The sequence below is a fragment of the Mustela lutreola genome, chromosome 8 (assembly GCF_030435805.1).
Source record: "Mustela lutreola isolate mMusLut2 chromosome 8, mMusLut2.pri, whole genome shotgun sequence".
Taxonomy (NCBI): domain Eukaryota; kingdom Metazoa; phylum Chordata; class Mammalia; order Carnivora; family Mustelidae; genus Mustela; species Mustela lutreola.
The window spans coordinates 11,469,314-11,487,961 of NC_081297.1; the positions used below are offsets into that span (position 1 = coordinate 11,469,314).

Consider the following 18,648-nt stretch of genomic DNA (forward strand, 5'->3'; position numbering starts at 1 on the left):
GGACAGGGGCCCAGGGCCCTGGGTCAGCGAGGTCACACACACAAGGGCACAGTCTCCCCTTACTGTAAATAGGTCTGAATGAGGGGCACCTGGGTGGCTCAGTGGGTTAAAGCCTCTGCCTTTGGCTCAGGTCATGATCTCAGGGTCCTGGGATAGAGCCCCACATCGGGCTCTCTGCTCAGCAGGGAGCCTGCTTCCCTCTCCCTCTCTGCCTGCCTCTCTGCCCACTTGTGATCTCTGTCAAATAAATAAAAAAATTTATTTAAAAAAAAAAAAGGTCTGAATGAATGAGTCAAGGCCCCTTCCTGTCTGCAGTTTACAATCAGGCCTTTTGACATGTCCCTCTGCTCGTCTAGAGTTCTAGAATTAGTTCTAGAATACATCATTGCTGATTCCCCGGCCCCTGAAGAAAATGCTAGAAACAGAGATGCCTGTTTGTGGCAGCGCCTGAGAGGGTGAGACTGCGTTTGGGGGGAATCCCTGCTGCTGCCACCAGGAACCCGCCCTGTGCTTTGACCTGGAGCAGCCCTGAAGGCGTTAAGGTGATGGAAGGGAGAGGCCCAAAGGCCAAAACCCTCTGTCCTGGGCTTTAGCACTCAGACCTTAGGGGGCCTCCTGGGACAGAGCTGGCGGGGGAACCTTCTAGGGTGGAGTGTTGAGAAAGTGCAAACTGCTCCTTTTATCTACTAAACCTTCTTCAAGTTTCAAAAAAGGTAGCGTAGCAAAAACAGATGAAAGCGCGGGACAAAGGGTTTTGGAAGGTGCGCGGTAAGCCCCGGCATCCCGGGCTGCGTAGTTCACGTGTTATCTCGGTACGTCTTTCTTAACCAGGTGAATAAAGAGAGTGTGGGTGGCCTAGGTGAAGGCTTGTTTGGGGCGAGAGCAAGACTACCCACAGGACAGCCTCCTTCCTACAAGGTTCGTCAAGGTCCGACCAAAGCGGGAACGCTCTACTGATTTCCCTCTCCACAGTAAACAGCCCAAAATGTGTTTCTGTAGGTAGCTGTCTATACTTGTTCGCATGGGTCATTCCCACAAAGATATGATCCTCACAATACACACAGGATCTTGATTCTTAAGCAAAGCTTCTGGATAATTCTTTGTAAAATAAAAGGAAGACTCTTTTGGTACAGTAATAACTGACAGCCTCAGGGTTTTCATCACCCACCCACCCACCCGGGGTTTCCTGCACACCCGCCGGCTCGCCCGAGCCCTCACCTGGGCACCAGAAGTCCTGCAGGACGTCCTTCTCCCTCTGTGCCGACGGATGCCCGTCTTCTTCCAGCGGGGAGCCGCCACTGGACACAGGGGGGCTGTTCCCGGCCTTCAGAGACACCGGGCCTCCGGGCGGCACCCTGGGGCCCCTCTCGGCCTTCAGGTCCCCGGCCTCGTCCACGGAGTCCGCGCTCCGCGAGCTCAGGAGTCTCATCCGGGACACGGAGTTTACCTCCTTCATCCTCATCAAGCGGTCAGGGTCTGCCCTCCTCGCGGGGGAGGCCAGTTTCTCTTGTAAACTTTCGATCACTTTGGAAGTGCTTCTGAGCCGTTTTTCGGAGCCCGGCACACTTGGGGTCCTTTCTACAAAATGGAACAGCGTGGACCTGAAGGGTGGTCTTGTCCCCACATCCTTGTGATTGAAGGGCTGGGACTCCTGGGGGCTGGGCTGAGGCTCGGGGCTGGGGGCCTCGCTGGGGACGGTCCTGTCCACGGTGGAGTACTCAGAGGCCCGGGGAGCCCAACGGGCACTGTCCCTCTCCCCGACAAAGAGAGGGCTTTTGGTCCAGCCACACTTTCTCCTGCCATAAAAGGCGTCAGTGGACAGCGAGGGGTCATCCGGCGGGACTGAGCTGGACACAGACTCCTCCCTGGGGGCCTCCGGCCCGAGGGCACGCCCGTCAGGCTCGGGGTACTGGTTCTGACCCGTTCTCCTGGTGCCTGGCAGCAGGGACTCCATGGCCACCTCAATGCCCAGGATCCTTGCAGCCCTCGCTTGAAGGGACTCATTCGGGGGGATTTCTATTGCACTCGCTTCCCCTAAAAAGCCATCTAATTTCTGGGCACTCTGCTCTCGTGTGGGCGGCAGCCCCACAGACCTCAAGTCCGGCGCCGAGAGTCCTCGGGGTTTGCTGGCAAGAGAGAGCTGCGGCGGCGGGCTCCTCTCCCCTCCGGCCCCCGCCTTCCGAGGGGCTGCTGCGCTCAGCCCCGCCGAGATGGAAACGGCCGGCAGCTCCTCACCTCCCTGGGGTGGCCGCAGTTCAGCCGGATCTGACGAGGGCACTGGTTTTGTGTCACTTGACCTAGAAGATGTCCCTCCGTGCAGCGGACCCGGACTGTCCGCTAGCTTGTTCGCTCTGTGCTCAACCTCCTGGTGTCCCTCCTCCGCGCCCAGGCTTCTGTGCACCCACAGCGAGGCTGCACCCCTGCTGCCGCCCACTGTGGCGGGGCCCGGGGACAGAGGCGGGGCCGGGGACCAGCTGGGCTTCTGCTCGTCACTCCAGCTCTCGGATTTACTCTTCATTCTCCCCGTCCGGGCCCCGGGCTCGTCCAGCATCGGCCTCCTTCGGGGCTCCTCAGCTCTCCAGGCCCGGCTGTCTTCACCGAAGCCCCAGGTCTTGCCCGGGACATCAGCGTGGACTTCGCACGGCCACTCTGTGTCACTGTCCTCACTGCAACTGTCACTGCTGCTCTGACCGCTGTCTTCCTCCTCCTGAAGCTCCTTGTTAAAACTTTCTAACTGGCTGATCAAGTCCCAGGGGCGCCGGCTCACCGGCTTCAGGAGAAACTGCCCGAACGGCTGCTTGCTGTTGCAGGGGCCTGTGGTCGCCCCCTTCACCACCTCGCCCCGGGGCCTGGGGCTGGGGCCGCGGCCGTCCACGTCGGCCTGACCCGGCACTGCTTTCAGAGCGGGTGCTTGGTGTGTGCAGGACATAGTTCTCGAGAAAGCGCTATTGCTGGAGGGGCTCAGGGATATCTGACCTTTGAGGGCAGGGGCCTTTGGCCCCTGGTTCTGGTCTCTGGAAGCTAATGCCACGGGCACGTGAGCATCAGAGGCCATGGGTTCTGAAAATCTGGGAGTCAGTACGGCTTTGGGGGACCCTCCAGGCTTCTCGGCAGGGGGGTGCCGTGGGCTTTTGGAGTCCTCGGTGAAAGTGGTTTGTGTTTGCTGATCTCGGTACTGGTGCCCTGGCCACGAGCCAGAATACTTGAGCTCTCTGTGTTTTGCAGGGGGAATGAATCTGAGGTCATCTGTTTGTTTGCCTACTTCTGGTTCCCCCAGATCTTGTTTCTGGAACTCTGTTCTCCCAGCCATGCTTCCTGTGAGAGCCTGTAGCTCCAGGTCGGTGGAAGACAGGCTCAGCAGACTCTGTTCTTGCAAAGCCGCGTTCTTATCGAGCCCATTCTTTTTCTCGGTGCCCTGTTTTAAGTCATTGTTGTTCGTATCTGTATCTGGCAGATGTGATTCGGATTTAACTGGGATGGAAACCAAACAAAATATCGTCTCGTTCATTTTTTTCTTTGAACTTTTCTTGGTCTGAATCCCAGTTTCAAACTTCTTGAGCTTGGTTCGAGTTTCCCAGGTACTCTCGCCCTGTGGGCTTGGGGAGGAGGCTGGGCCTTCTGTGTGTACACGCTGGCCGCGGCCCACAGCAGGCCACCGTCCTCTTGTGGCGCCGTGGTCTCTGTGGTCAGGAAAGCCGCCGTTCTCCACATCCCTGGGGAGCTGGCCCCATGGCCACTGGGGACTGGGCTCGGCAGTAATGGAGCCGCTCACGCTGCCCGGCAGGGCCGTCACCATCTGTGAGCTCAGGATGGCACCGTCGTGCTGACTGCGTCCGGACGCAGGTGTGGGGACCGCGCTGGGACTGGAGCTGTAGGACTTCTCCTCAACCTTTGTTTCCTGACAGAAACCCTGGGGGTGGGAGAGTTTAAAGTGTCGGATCCGCGGATCGTCAAAGGGAATATACAGAACAGAGCTGTCGTAAGTGGTGGTGGGCCGGGGCGGCCGAGGGGAGCTGCGGGGCGAGTGTGGGCCCACCCCATACGTGCTCCCGGCTCGCAGGGAACTGGGAGGAACCTGACAACCAGAGCCGGCCAGCTCCATCGGGGCCAGCTGCTGACGGGGACCACCACACACGGGCCGGGGGGCTGGGTCGTCCCCGTAAGGGTTGGAGATGTGCTGGGGCGGCGACCGGTAGGACGGCGGAGGCACGTACACGGGCGGCTCCAAGCCAGAGTCAGACGCACCCGGCTCCAGCCGGGGCTCGTGAGTCCTGCTCAAGTAGGAGATGCACAGGTCTGCCTGCTGACTGTCCGCAGAGTCGCTCTGCTCCACTGCCACCCGGGTGTGCTGGTGAGTGTCGTAAGAGGGGGGCTTGAGGGGTCGCCCGAACTTAGGCCGGGGTAAAGGGGCCAAGGAGGCGCTCTTCTCGGGGTTCCTTGTGGATTCCAAATTTGGTGCACAATTTGGGGGATAAAATGGCATTTTAGGAGCACCTGGAAAATGTCCATCGTTTAACGGAATGGGAATGTCCATGCAACTCAGGCTCTCGGGCGAAAGCACCCTGGGCAGGGACTGGGATTTCCCTTTGCTCTGGGAACTCAGTGCTCGCTCTCCTTGCAGGAATGGGTACAGATCTTGAAACAATCTCTCCCCGTCACCATCAGACATCTGCCGCCCTAATTTCCTTGGCTGATTCCAGCTCTCAAGGCTGATATTCTGCCACTTGGCAGGTCCCGCCACTCTTAGCTCTTCTTCCCAAACCGCCTTCTTCGTCACATTCTCTGTCCTTCCTCCAACTTCCCATGGACTCTCCCTCATGGGGACGGGCAGACTGTGCGCCTGGGCCATTCCTCTGTCCTCCAGATCTTCTCGGTCCCTTGGCCCCAGCACGCCACTGCCCTCCTCTCCCCTTCTTCTCCGGTAGTTGTGGTGGGGAGCAGGCTGGGGCTGAGAGGACCCCCTTAGCACGGGCTGATGACAAAACCTACAAAACAAAGAGGCACGGAAGTTACACCCGGGGAGGAACCACACACAAGAAACATGTCCTTCTCTGCTTCTGTGACTGGTGATCCAAGTCAAACTCCGGGCAGTACTTCTGCAAAATATCTTCCCAACCAGAGTACTTACGGACTTTAAGGAGAGCAGGGCCCACTAATTATGGCCAGAAGGCAGCCGTAAGTTTTGCCTCCAGGGGCCTAGGAGTGGCAGCAACAGGCTGCCCACAAGAACATCAGGATGTTGGTGGTACTTGAGAGGTCAAGGCTCTTAGAACTCTTAAGTGCCTAAGGGAACAAGGGTCAGCTGGAGAGCGGTATTCCTCCAAGTGTGCTCACGGGCCACCAGGGGTCCCTTCCCTGACGCATCCTGACCACTGAGCTCTCCTGGGAGTCCGTCTGGGAACCTGCTTCTCATAACCCTACCCTAGGGCAGTGGTTCTTAACTGCAGTGTGGGCAGGAATCATGAGAAAGGGTGGTTCAGGCCCAGACTGCCGGGTCCCCTTCCCAGTTTCTGATTCAGCAGTTCTGGGTGGGACTCCGCAGAACTGTAATTCTAACACGTTGCCAAGCGATGGGGTCCCAGGCACCCCACTCTGAGAACCATCGCAGCCAGTCACTGTGAACCATGACTGCACGTTGGAATCCAGAGGGACTTCCCCAGTCCTGAGGCCCACACATAGCCCGGCTCCATCACATCAGAGTCCGAGAGGCGGGAGGCAGACCTGGCAGTGGGGTCTCTCCAGGCACCGCACACCCCGTGTGCAGTCTGAGAGAGAACCACGGCTTCAACAGAGTTCCCGTAACTTCCCTGGTGGCAGGAAGCCCCCAGAGGTCTTGTTAAACACATATGTTACCAAGTTTCTCGGGTAAAAAGTTCCCACTCGGGAGGTCTGTTCAGGGTCTGGTGCCCACAGGTGGTGTGGGAAACACTGCTCGTGCGACTTGGGAGCTGCACCAGAAGAAGGGGGGGCTCTGTCCGTGGGGCAGGAGCCCCGGGCAGGTAGGAGATGGCAGCAGCCGGTGCCAGCCTGCTACCAGCTCGCCCCCGCCCCCCGTCACCTGGCCGCATGGCAGAGTTTCCTTGGGAGGCCCCCGTCTGGCCAGCGGGATGACATTGCAGCACCCCCTCACGTGATTCCAGCACGCACTGGAGTTCGGAATCACTGCTCTAACGCAGCTGAAGAGGTCTGCACAGCACCGTGGCCCGGCGCAGAGACAGTCGCCGGCGGCTACGGGTGACCGGGGCCGCGAGGCTCGCTTCTCCGAACTGCGGAGAAACCATCAGCCTGAAGGCAGCGTGGCCTGCACAACTGCTCTGATTAACAGACAATGATCCGACTCCCAAACCACTGTTCGTTTTTGAAATTATAAAAGCAATATGCATGTGTTGTCAAAAAGTTGGAAAAATAGAGGAAAGTACAAAAGGCAAAAATTGCTTGTCATCCTTCTACCCAGCAAGTAATATTTTGATATATACCGAGTCTTGATGTGGGTGAGGATGTGGATTTTCGAAGAGCCCTGGTCCCAGCTAGGGATCTGTTTGTGCGGACACTTCCCTGCACGTACAGTGCAGACAGTCGCGGACAACCTACGTGGCTGTTACCATATGCCCAGTCCACGCCAAGTGCCTTCTGTCCATTAATGCACCCTGAGACAGGAACTGCTGTCCTTCTCACCAGACAGAGGAGGAAACGGAGGTACAGAAGGTCACAGAAGGTAAGTAACTTAACACTAACATGCACTCGGGCACTTATGCTGTGTCAGGCACTGTGCGAAAGATGCCGAACGAACTATATTTCCACTGTTCTCTCTCCCTTTTACAGGTAAGGAAACTGAACAGAGAGGTTCAACATCTCTCCCAAGTTGCACAGCTTGTAAGGGGTAGGGACAGCTTCAAAGACAGTTAAGTGTGACCCCAATAAAGCCCATTCAGGGAGCCACTCCGTTTCACTTCTTCCAACGTAATGCAAAATTCCTCAAGTGCATCATTTTAGCAGATGAAGTATTGTATCAGATCCCTTTAACCACTGTTGGGCCTCTCTAGAGGACATTCTGAAATGCTCTGAGGAATGCTGTTGTTCCGCAAACACTAATCAGATCTCAGCTTGGAATAAATCCTGAGAAAAGGAATTAGTAGACTGGGGGCATTATGTCATCTATATCGTCAAATCGGCCCTTACATCCACGGTTCCAATGGACTCTCCCCTCCCTAGTGCCAGGAGAGCTTATCCTGCTGAACCTTTCTCATCTCTGGTCATTACAATTAAATTGTTTCCTTGTTCGGTAAGTGGAAATAACTTCTGATTGGTTTTAATTTGCATTTCTTTGATTTCTAGTGAGCTTAGCTGTCCCCCCCCCCCCACATGCTCAGGTATCATTTGTGGTTTCGAAGGCTTCCTACAACACAGCCCACTTTTCGGCGGACAGACAGTGGCATGAGGATGGTGGGAACCCCAGGGAGCTCTGGAGCCGCTGGTTCTGGGCAACGGCAGGTGAAGGCCTGGGCGGGGGCTGTGGGGGAGCAGCTGCCAGGGACGGGCTGAAGGGGGACCATTCCCAACGCGCGGGCAGAGGCTGCTGTCCGGAGGGGGCCCGGGTGGTGAATGACTAATACACATCCACGAGCATCATCATCGTTAACACAGGCATACCTCGCTTTACTGTGCTTTGCAGACCTGTTTACAAACTGAGCGTTCAAGATTTCGGGGGAAGAAGTCGTGCAGACGGGGCACAACAGCAAGAGAACAAGAAGTAGGAGAGGAGCCTGGAGATAGGGCTGAATCACTGCTGTCTTGTGAGAACACATGAACGGGTGAGGCGTCGCTTTTTACGGACGAACAAAGAAAGCGGTTTCTGGAGGTGGGGCCCACTCCCAGGGAAGACGCTGTGGAGTCTGGTGCAAGCACAACAGAGGACTTAGAACCCTACAGACGCTGAGCTGAGAGGCACAGGCCTTGAGAGGAAGTCCAAGAGTGGAAGAAGTCCTGCGGGGTGTCCCATGCTGCCAGAGAGCATCGCCTCTCATAGAGAAAGCGTTCACGAAAGGGAGAGGTGACCGGTGTGGCCGTCACTGATGTCTCTTATTTTAAGAAATGGCCACAGCCACCCCACTTCAGTAGGTACCAACCTCCAGGCAAGATCCTCCTCCAGCAAAAGGATGATTTTGCTGAAACTTCAGATGGTGGTTAGCGTTTTTTAGGAATATTTTATAATTTTTTTAATTTTCTATTTTGTTAAGTAATCTCTACGCCCCACATGGGGCTCGAACTCATGACCCCGAGAGCAAAAGTCGCATGTTCCACCAAGGGAGCCAGCCAGGCACCCCCAATTAGCAATATTTTAAATTAAGTTACGTGCTCTGCTTGTTTAGACGGAACACTATTGCACACGTAAGAGACCATGGTGTGGTGTGCGCGTGACTTTAATACGTGTTGGGAAACCCTAAGACCCCCGATGGAACCCGCGCCGTCCCCAGGCACACCATCAGCAGTGCGGGAGCAGGATTGGTACTTCAGAACTACTTCTTTTGCCTCAAGTCCTGCTCCAGTTCCAGATAACTTCTCCAGCAGCCGCTTAAAGCAAAACTGAGCTACGGGTTGAAGAAGTAGAAAATACACAAAATCGATTCGAGGTAAAGCATTTGCACGGAGCAGCCCGAGTGCTTCTGCACGGACTCTTCATACAGAGTGGTGGCTGTCCTGACACTGGGCCTGGCTGAAGGCCGGCTTCTTTGTCTGCTTTTGTTGCTACTGAAATCTTGTTCTGAGCTCTTAGGATTTGAATGCTTAGCAGGACCTTCTTGGGGCAGGTTCCACAGGGACCTGGCAGGGTGGAAGTCATCGCCTCCGCACCTCCTTTCATAGCTGTGACCTGGGGGTGGGGGGGAGCAGCAAGTCGCCACCATGAGCTCTGGAGGCCACAGGCCCTTCCCTCAGGAAGTCCTCTATGACAGCCCGTCTATCACGGATGTCCTGAGAAACAGCAGAAGACGAACGGACTCTGGGGTCTCAGACTCTATGCACAGCCCAAGGGCAAGACTTAAACTCAATAAGAAGTGACAATTGTCACGGACCCAATTTAGAGAGAGTGAAGAATCTCTCTTGCCCCATTCTTCAGCAGCTGGTGAGAGGGTTTGGAACCACTCGGCTTTAATAAGCACCGCGCCTACTCCTTCCAGTCCTGTGACCATTTTCCTAGGGCACCTGACTTTATGAAAAACCGCATTGTGTGGCTTTCACTCATTTTCTCAATGGATAATCTGGCTTCTCAGTAAAAGTGTGGGGCGCTAAAGCGCCGAGAGGTGGCCGGGACCCCAAGGTGCTATTTGCCTATGGACGTACCGTGAGCACGACCAGAAGACAAATAAAGAAGGAGATAAATAGGGCAAGAACACAGACCATAATTACCTCCACGATGTACGTAGTCCCTTTTCTACCCCACCTAAAAAGGTGATGTTGTATCACCCTAACTTTGTCAAAACTGCCCTATCTAACCAATCAAAATGGCTAAGCATTCTTGATTCAACTTCTTCTATTTGTACAAGACACCCAAATCCCAATTTAAGGTAAATACAGGTCCTCTGGGAAATATTAATAATATGTATAATAGAAAATGCTAAAGAGCCTATTTCACAAACATCTGCCCTATACCCAAGATGAGCCTGACTCTGACAGGTTCAAGTGGACCCCACTCAGGGGCAGTTCTGGTCAGTTTCTCCCTCAGACAACTTATCAAGCATGGGTATCTATGGGCTTTGAAGTCCATGACTTCAGGGCCAAGAACAGATTTTCTCATACCTTTGAGAAAATGAGATGAGATCAAATTTTTCTTTTTAAAAAAATGAGAGCTAATAATTTACATCTTAAAAAAGTTAACAGTGGGACGTTTTACAAAAACAAGCTGAACACATTAATACAGGGTGGGAAAAAAGATAAGAAAAACAAAGTGGAATGTGAGAACTCAAATAAATTGTGTGGCCAAGTTCAAAGAGACAAGCAGGGTCTTTCTACGGAGCCCCTGGGAAAGCAGGACAGAGGTGAGACCAGACGTTACACTTGCTAACAGCCCTATACCTTATCACAGAGAAGAGACCTGATCTCAGCCAAACAATGGATAAACACTTTTTGGAAAGTATCTGAAAGGTGAACATGTGAGAAACAACATGTCCAAAGGAAAAGAGGCAAGCGCATTCACTTCATATATAAAAGCTAATGATGAAAAATTTAGGAGACATTTCTATTAGTACACTCATGACTCATTTTCAACCACAACAGAAAATATTGTCCTCCTTAAAAAAAAAAAAAGCCTCCTCGGAACGGCAGTATGGGACGTGACTTGGAACCATGGTTTCACACGCTCCGGGACCATCTTCTCTGTGGACCCAGGTCCTCAGGAGCTGTACCCATTAACCATCCAGACACACGAGAGCCGAGCTCTGTGTCGATACTGTTGATACTCCTGCATGAACAAGATCCTGAACCTGGTTCCCCGGGGGGCAGCCCCTGGGGTCTGGCCAACTGTGCTTCCTGCTGGAGGTCCAGGTGAGGGCGGCAGGCTCCATGGACGCGGACTCTGGGTCCCGCGAGCTCTTCCAGTTGGCAAGCCTGCCGGTCTAGCAGATGCAGGTGCTGCCGACCGCACTCCCACCCTACCGGTCACGTCCTACAGGACATGGGGGACAGTCGTGGCGCTCAGCCAACGCTATTCCTTCAGAGGCCACTCCCTATTCCAGCTGGGCCCATCTGACCCCCACGCACAATCTGAGCATAAAGGCCACTTAAAGAACCCCCCACTCCTTGAAGGGAAAACTCTCTCTGTCCAGACTGGCAGAGGCGTCGGGCCATCCCTTCGGAGTGATTCAGACTCACCAGTCCCCGTGTGAGGTGTCTGACATGGTTCTGTGACCGGTCAGCCATCTACTGCTGTGCAATTTGCCCTCGATGCCCTCTGGGCCTGGAAGCCTGCAGTTTCGTTTCTCAGCTTGCCTCGGTATACTCAATGTGCTATACTGTGGAAACCACCCGCCGATCCAGGGCAATAAAGAGGGGATTTAAGAAACGGGGAAACATGAGGGCAAGAGAAGATTCAGACTCACATATGGAGGGCAGCCTAAAAATCGGAGAAGATAAGGCGGCTCTGGACACATTATGGACCAATATCACTGTCGAGCAAAAATTCAGTCTGAACAAGAATTGTTACTTGTACTTACTACCGGTTACTCGTCACATCTGATCAATCTCCTAGCTTCGGGAAGACGACAGAGCAGAGGGCAGAGAGGAGCTGGTGGCTGTGGTCAGGCCAGAAGGAGCCCAGTGAACCTGGGTCCGCCCCCAGGAAGGGTCAGGGCCGCGGCGCCCACACCCCGCTACAGGGAGCATGGCTGGCTTTGGGCTTCTCCGTGTACCAGCAGGGAGGGTGTGCCAGTGCCCTGAGGGGAGCCCGAGCACCTGGTCAGGACTTCCCCGCCTGTGCCTTCCGTGACATCACTTCCCTTCGCTGTGTCTCTGATTCTTCATTTCTACTCAAGGGATGGGAACAGTTCCTTTCTAAGTTTCCTGGGAGGGCTTAATGAGAAAATACATTTAAACTGTTTGGCGAAGCGTCTAACACAATAAGCCCTCAGTTTTGTTTTTGTTTTTTTTTTTTTAAACAAGTATTACTATTATTAACCCGATTAAAATAAATTCTCCGCAGCGACGATCATTTTGAAAATTCTTTTCCTCACGTCGTCCGAGGAAGGAGGTAAGCAGCACAAAGGAAAGAGAGAACTGAGTGTTTGTCTTATGTGGTGATTATTTTAGATCGGTATTGTCTTTTCTGAGTCCTAATCAATGGGCCTTCACAATAACAGGAAATGATGATAGAGCCGACTGTCATAACAAGGCTCCACCCCTCCGGGGCCGGCTGGTCTCTAAGGAAGAAGCTACACCCGCTTCCACAATGATCGTGGAGAACAAACCAATATTTAATTTATGAAAACAAAGCAGGAAGAGCAATCTCTGATCCATTTTTTTGCATGTAACACCAACAGGTGAGGCAGATCCTGAATTTTCATGTTTTCTCTGTAATAAAGGCATAGCTCTACCGTAAAAACGTCTTCACCGGTGTAGTCTACACAATGTCGCTGTCAACAATGAGGAAAACCAGCCCTAGTCTCTGGCTTCTCCCCCACGATCCTGTCACCACGCACAAGGACATGCAAGGAGTGCTCTCCATGCCTCAGAGGCTAAGCTTAGAGCAGAGCCCAGGGGGCGAGCCAGCCCCTGAGGAAGGTCAACCTGAGCCAGACGGGGCTCGAAGGAATGAGTCCGCTCTCTGCGTAGACAGACGAGGACACTGCCCTCCGTCAAGTACAAGTACACGTCAGTGCATCCACTCCACTCTGGTCTCAGGCTCTTTGACCCTCCTCAAGAGCTCAGAGGTATCATCATCTCTGAAACAAAGTGAGCCAGAACTGCAGACGCGCTCAAGGCTCTGTTTTGGACCCATGTTTCATCTCCTCACCACCCAGTGCCTCTCACCTGGGTATCTGCTGGCTTCCCTCGCAGACCCAGTTTTCTGGTGGAAGAAGGAACTCAATTCTCCTGACGAGGGCCCGGCTACCCAGGCCGGTGAAGCTCTAGGCTGTGCTGTTGGAATCTCCCCATGAGCTCTGGGGGCACCTCCTCATCCTCATGGCTGATTTTCCAGAAGTCTCATGTTTAAAGGATCTAACCTGCCTCTTGTCGGGAAGCCCTGGTAGCAGGAAAGCCACGTGAGAAGGTGTGTGGTGGGACCGGCTGCAGGTGTGTCTGGATGGTGGCAGCGCTTAACAGCCAGAACAAGGCACCTCAAGAGAAGGGTTTACCAGAAAGACAATGGGAAACACAGGGGGTCAGAATCTTCCGTGTGTGCCCATGAGCTCCTCGGCTCAAACAATTCGAACTTTCCTCTGTAAAGAGGTCAGGATACCACCACCCAATAATTAGGCAATGAAGCAAGCAACTCAAAGACAAATAATGTCTGTGGAAATATAATTTTGTGAAGAAAAAGAGATACATGGAAACAGATGTTAAACTTGAGGCCTTCCTTTTTGGAAAACCATTATGAGCAGGCGATGTCTTGAGAGAAGCTTGAAAGGCCTCTGAGAAGTGACTGTTTACCACACCCATTAGCCCTATCGAGAACGGATGTTGGCTGATCAAATGGAAACCTCCTCAGATGAGGCCCGACCACATCAGAGCCCCGTCTAGATGGTGCGCCTCTCCTGAGCGACGCCTGTCGCTGATGACAAGATGTAATTGCTAGTTATTCTCGTGGTGAGCTAACACACAGCTTTACCAGAATTCCTGGGGCCACACAGAGAAGAAACTACTATAGAATGACTTTCAGATCCAAACTCCTGCTATGTTAAGTTATTTTACAGCTTCCTCTGATTATGGTCTTTCAGCGGAAACATAGTAAGGAAACCGGGAATGCCTGATAACGGCCTTTTACATATTTTAAAGGTAGCTAAGTATTATTCAGTAACGGCTACTTACATCTTAAGCCTGCAGTTTCCTCCACGTATAGATAACAGCTCGCTCTTGCCCTGTGCCCGCTTCCTCTGTTCTCTCCTTAATCTCGCTGCGTGCACGTGCTGACAAGCCAGCCTTGGAACAACACAGGACGTGCACCAGTAGCTCAACTTCGTGCAAACTGATGAACTAAACAGTACTTCTCATTATAATCTTTGAACACAGATGCAACCGTGAGCTTCCGGAAGCATCCCTTCCAGACTGCTGGCGGGGAGGACACCGGCGCCACACACAATGCACTTGAGAAGTTACCTGTTGTCGGTTATACGGCAAAAATGGGGACCTGCTAAAAATCCAGCACCAACTCATTTGGTACACAGAATGCTATCTGGAGTTCTACGACAGCCACGGTCTTCCAGCTATGGACGTGTCAGTCCTGCCGCGGCGTCTGAAGGGCCCACGAGGTGTTCCCTGTACCACGTGAGCAGCTTTGGTGCAAAGCCTGCAGCTGGCTCCGTCTCACCATCTGCTAAGCCTGCTAAGCGAGACCACTCAGGAGTGGTTAGCCTCGAGGGAAGCGCTCGGAGTACCTGACTTAAGGGGGAAACGCCGAGTATGCAGAGTTACTAAACGAACGACATGTGAAAAGAGCACGTTTCGGGATTCATGCTCGGCACCCCTCTCCCTCACCCACAGCCCCTTGATGGAGGGTGGGTAAAGACCACATAGCCGCATCCGGTCAACCCGCCTCCCTGTCCACCTTCCCTTCCCTACCCAGCCCCTGCTCCCCGGCCTGCTGATGGGATGGGGCTGAGACGTGCTAACCGAAGCCCAAGCCTGACCACTGAGTCCTTCTCTCAAAAACTGAAGAGGCCCGGGCAGGAGTCATGAGCTGCGTCTGGAGCTAAAGCACCGTGTAGAAGCAGCAGCAGAAGTAAGTCACCGTGAGTCAAAGTTCCTGGGGAGTAGGGGCTGCCAGTGACAGGAATCGGCTCCTCTGCAGAGGAGGGAGCAGAAGCATGGGGAGAGGCAAGCCCGGTGACAACGGGGGACAGAGAGGGAAGAGTCCCCCCCGGGGAACAACTCACAACCCCAAAGAAGGTCGACTGACTACCAACCTCGGGTCCCAGGTTTCTCATGCCCACATCAGTGAGGCCCTGCTCGTCGTGTTCCTCCCGGTGGGCGCTCCCGAGACTCCCCGTGATACAGCAGCTCGTCCCTCACCACCGGAGTGGGCTGGGGTCTTGCCCCCGCAGAATCTACAAAGGAAGGAAACTTTCCCCGCCAAGGCTATTCAGCCTCTCGGGAGTTGTGCTGTGTCCGCGTCTGGTCCTTCCTTTCCCTTCCTTCCTTTCTGTCCCCCAGGAGGTAGTGGTGGGGACGAAGCCCCAGAAACTGCCATCTCGGCCGCTCAGCCTGGAAAGTCAGTGCCCCTTCTTTCCACAACGGAACCTTCCCAAGCCAGCCCCGCCCAGACCCTCTCGCTAGGAAAAACCTTCTCTACTTGCATCCAGTCTTATCCCAATGTTCCGAAACGCTCAGCATTTCCACAACCACCTTGGCACGGGAGTACTAGGTTTCATCGGATTTATTTAAAATGTTTTCTTGAGTGTCAATAAATACAAAATTCCTTAATAGCAGTCAGCAAAACCAGAGATGAATTCGCAATGGTGTCAGCTTTTGCGAAGCGGACAGTCCTGGGGACCAGAAGACAGCGCTGGCAGAAGACCCCAGGGGGAGCTGCAGAAGTCCTCAAACCGGTAGGAGGGGCTGCCGGTGGGAGCTAGGGAGGGGGGCTCTGGCTGCACCCAGGCAGGGCTTGGTGCACTGGGAGCACACAGTAGTGCGCCCAGGAGAGGGCAAGGGTCTGGGGCTTGGAGGAGGAGCGGCTCTGTGGGCCGCTCCAGAGCTGGGGGATGATGTCGCAGACAAAAGGGACCAGCGAAGGGACTTCAAAGCTTGCACCAGCCCTAACACGCACAGAACACACCCAACGGAGCTTTGGAAAGCGGTCGCTGTCTTCTCACTGATCTGGATACCTGTGTACAGGGAAGAAGTGACTCGGTCCTATCTCCACCCCCAGCACAAGAGTTTCTGGGCGAACCAGCGGGTCCCTCCCCTCCCCGCACACACAGCTGCCAGTCCCCTCTCATCCTGGGAGCGCGGTATCACCTGGTCTGGGAACAGTGCCAGGCGGGAGAGCAGCCCCTTCGGCGCACTGGGAAACACACACACACCGCACGTTGGAAAATCGAGTCAAGATTCCAGATGTGAGGGCTGTGTTTGTTTTGTTTTGTTTTCTTAATTGAACTGGATCTAAGCAGCCCTTACCTAAGGAACTCTGCTGGAAGACAAGGTTAATTCCTGAAGAAAGACCAAAGTGCCAGCACGCCCACCACCAATCTTGATGTTCCCGGCACGCCCCCGACACCCGACGACAGCGCCCTTACCAGGCACACAGGGTGGCAGCCCTGCGCACGCACATCTCCTCTGGGTGCCACTGCGTGTGCTCCTTGGACAGCCCCCCAGAGAGCAAAGGGACGCGGCTGTGCTCCGAGAGCCACTGCACATCCGCGCATGCCGGGGGGAGGGCAGAGGATGAGGAAGCGAGTGAGGACAGCCCACCCCTGGGCTCACAGAATCCCGCGCCCCTCCTGGATGGGGGCAGGCCTCACGTGGGCAGCGCCTGTCCCGGCCCGATGCTGCTAACCATGCGGCCGCCTCCAGTCTGCCCGGCAGCCCAGAGCCTGGGGACTGAGCCAGGCATCAACCACCGTGGCACCAAGTGGCCCTTATGGAGTCACCAACATGCACTGGCCTTTATGTCCTTTGGCTATAAAATAAGGACACTGCTAACCTGCCATCTTACCAGAATGAAACAAACACACCTCTTCTGGCCCCTGAGGCCTTTCCAACCACTCTGACCACCCTCTTCTCCAGGGAGGCCCTAGGGTATGGAGGACTGGCCTGGGGTGTGGGGATACACTCTAGGGCCAACCTCACCTCACCCGAGAGAGGCACCGCCAGAAGAGGAGGCCCTCCTGAGGCTTCCTTGTCTGCTGGCTTGGGGTTGGGGGCCCCACTGGCCCCTCCAGGCCCGGAGACCAGCCCCGCAGCATCACTGTGTGGGACAGGCACGCAGCAAGACCTCAGCTGCACGGGTCCAGACTGAAGGCTGGGACTTGGCAGAGGACCACTCATTCATCCAGATTCAGAATTCACAGAAGCCAAAGTATTGTTGGGTTTTCTTTTTCTTCAACTTCCAGGCTTTAACTGCTAACACCTATTTTTTTCCTCTTGAGGCACTATTTTTGTTGTTGTTGTTTCCTGAGAAGGAATTCTCCTGCCTACCTTTCTGTCACTTTTCTGTTTGCCTCCTGTTTCCAGCTCTGTCTAAGCTACTAGAGAAAGAAAACACCTTTTCAATTCAACCCAGGAAGCCCTGCAGCTGGTCTCTGAGCTCTGGGCACTGGCATGGAGTTTTGCAAACGTGTACACATATTCTCTTTTTACCCGATAAGGCAAGCTTCCATCTGAAAGCTACCCTACATGTCATAAGTTAATCAGCCAACCTCAGAAATGGGCACAAATGGCCAGATCTGTCGAGAACTGGGTGTCAAGACATCCAGTGCCACCAAAAGCTACCCGTCTGAGCACTTTACTCAGGACAGAAGGAAAGGCTACCTGTGGGTCCCATTATGCCGGCCGGCCTGGAGGCTGGGCTGTGAGCACTGGTAGTCCTCAGCAGCCTGTCAGCACAGAGGGACGACAAAGTCCTGAGGAGGCTGTGGACGAGACTGGGAGACACACAGCCCACCCAGAATTCAAGAGGGGATTTTACTGACCCCTACTCTGATCTCCTAGTCGGAGGGAGACCCGCACAGCCAACCAGGCCCCTCTGCAGGGATTCCGCCGCCTAGAATTGTTACAGCTGTTACAATGGTGGCAGAAAGAACTGAATCCCTGAGCACACATTACACACAGTGCGTATGCAGGACTGCAACAAGCTCTCTGGCAGACACACAGGAAGGGGCAGACAAGGTGGAGAGCATCAGTGCCCTGAGATCCCAGGTAGAAGGTACAGACACATTCAGCATCAAAGCTAGAAGACTGAAAGCAGGACAGACTCTGGCACAAGTCTGCGTAGTGGTAACTAAGGCTGCCCTGTCTCCGCCAACTCATCCGTAAGCAGCCTCTCCCCAAATCCAGGGCGGGCAGGGTTTTCTGGGCATGGGGCTGAAAGGAGACGGAAGCCCAAGACAGTAGTGGACACGAGTGTGAGTCTGAAGGGCAAGGTTAAAGGAAACAACTTCAGGTCCCTTTCCATCCCGGTTTCCTCCTGAATTCGAATTCGAATCCGAATCCGAATCCGAATTCCTCGAATTCGGAGACACAGCGCTTACGTGGCAGCATCACTGCTAGGACCAGCCTGGGCACTAGGAGGGCAACCGATCGCCTTTGCTTTCACTCGAGAACCAAGGTGCCAGATGCTCTACATTTTTTTTTAAAGATTTTATTTATTTATTTGACACACAGAGAGAGAGATCTCAGAGAAGCAGGCAGAGAGAGAGAGGAGGAAGCAGGGTCCCTGCTGAGCAGAGAGCCCAATGCAGGGCTTGATCCCAGGACCCTGAGATCATGACCTGAGCCGAAGGCAGAGGCTCAACCCACTGAGCCACCCAGGCACCCCTGGAATGCTCTATATTTTAAGAATAAAATCCCTCCCATTTTCACAATCCCTTCTGTGAAAAGGTGACTTTGAACCATGGAAGGCAGGTTCATGGTCTTGAGACTGAATTCACTCCATTTTTTTGTTTGCTTGGTGTTTTGTTTATTTGTTTCCCTTGAAGGCCAGCCTCTGCTTTCATTTGTGTCGTTGGTTATGCACAATTACATGACACGCTCTGCCCCTACAGAGCCCTCCTCCCCCAGGCTGAGCCTGGTCCCAACACAGCACTGAAGACAAACACACTTTTATGCAGTGATGACACGGGTTTCCTCTCGGTTGAAACTGTGTGCGTGGGGGTCGCAGGGCTCCTCTCCCATGCTGGCTCTGCGGCCAGCTGCCCGGAGTCCCTCTCTTTGAGCCCCCCTTCCCCAGCCAACCCGCCTTCTTTTTGGTCGTAAGAAACACCCACAGATACAGCTGTGTTC

General features: G+C 54.1%; 1 protein-coding gene across 3 annotated transcripts in view; it reads right to left on the reverse strand.

Moving 5' to 3' along the window:
• Positions 1 to 18,648, reverse strand: part of JCAD (junctional cadherin 5 associated) — a 38,301-nt gene that overhangs the window by 6,375 nt on the left and 13,278 nt on the right. For 2 of the 3 annotated variants that reach the window (XM_059183802.1, XM_059183801.1), the window contains exon 3: positions 1,219 to 4,985. In XM_059183802.1, coding sequence (XP_059039785.1) covers positions 1,219 to 4,985 — 3,767 coding nt within the window. Of the gene's footprint in view, positions 1 to 1,218; positions 4,986 to 11,207; positions 11,422 to 18,648 lie in introns of those variants that run through there. The other variant, XM_059183803.1, reaches the window with a different exon arrangement.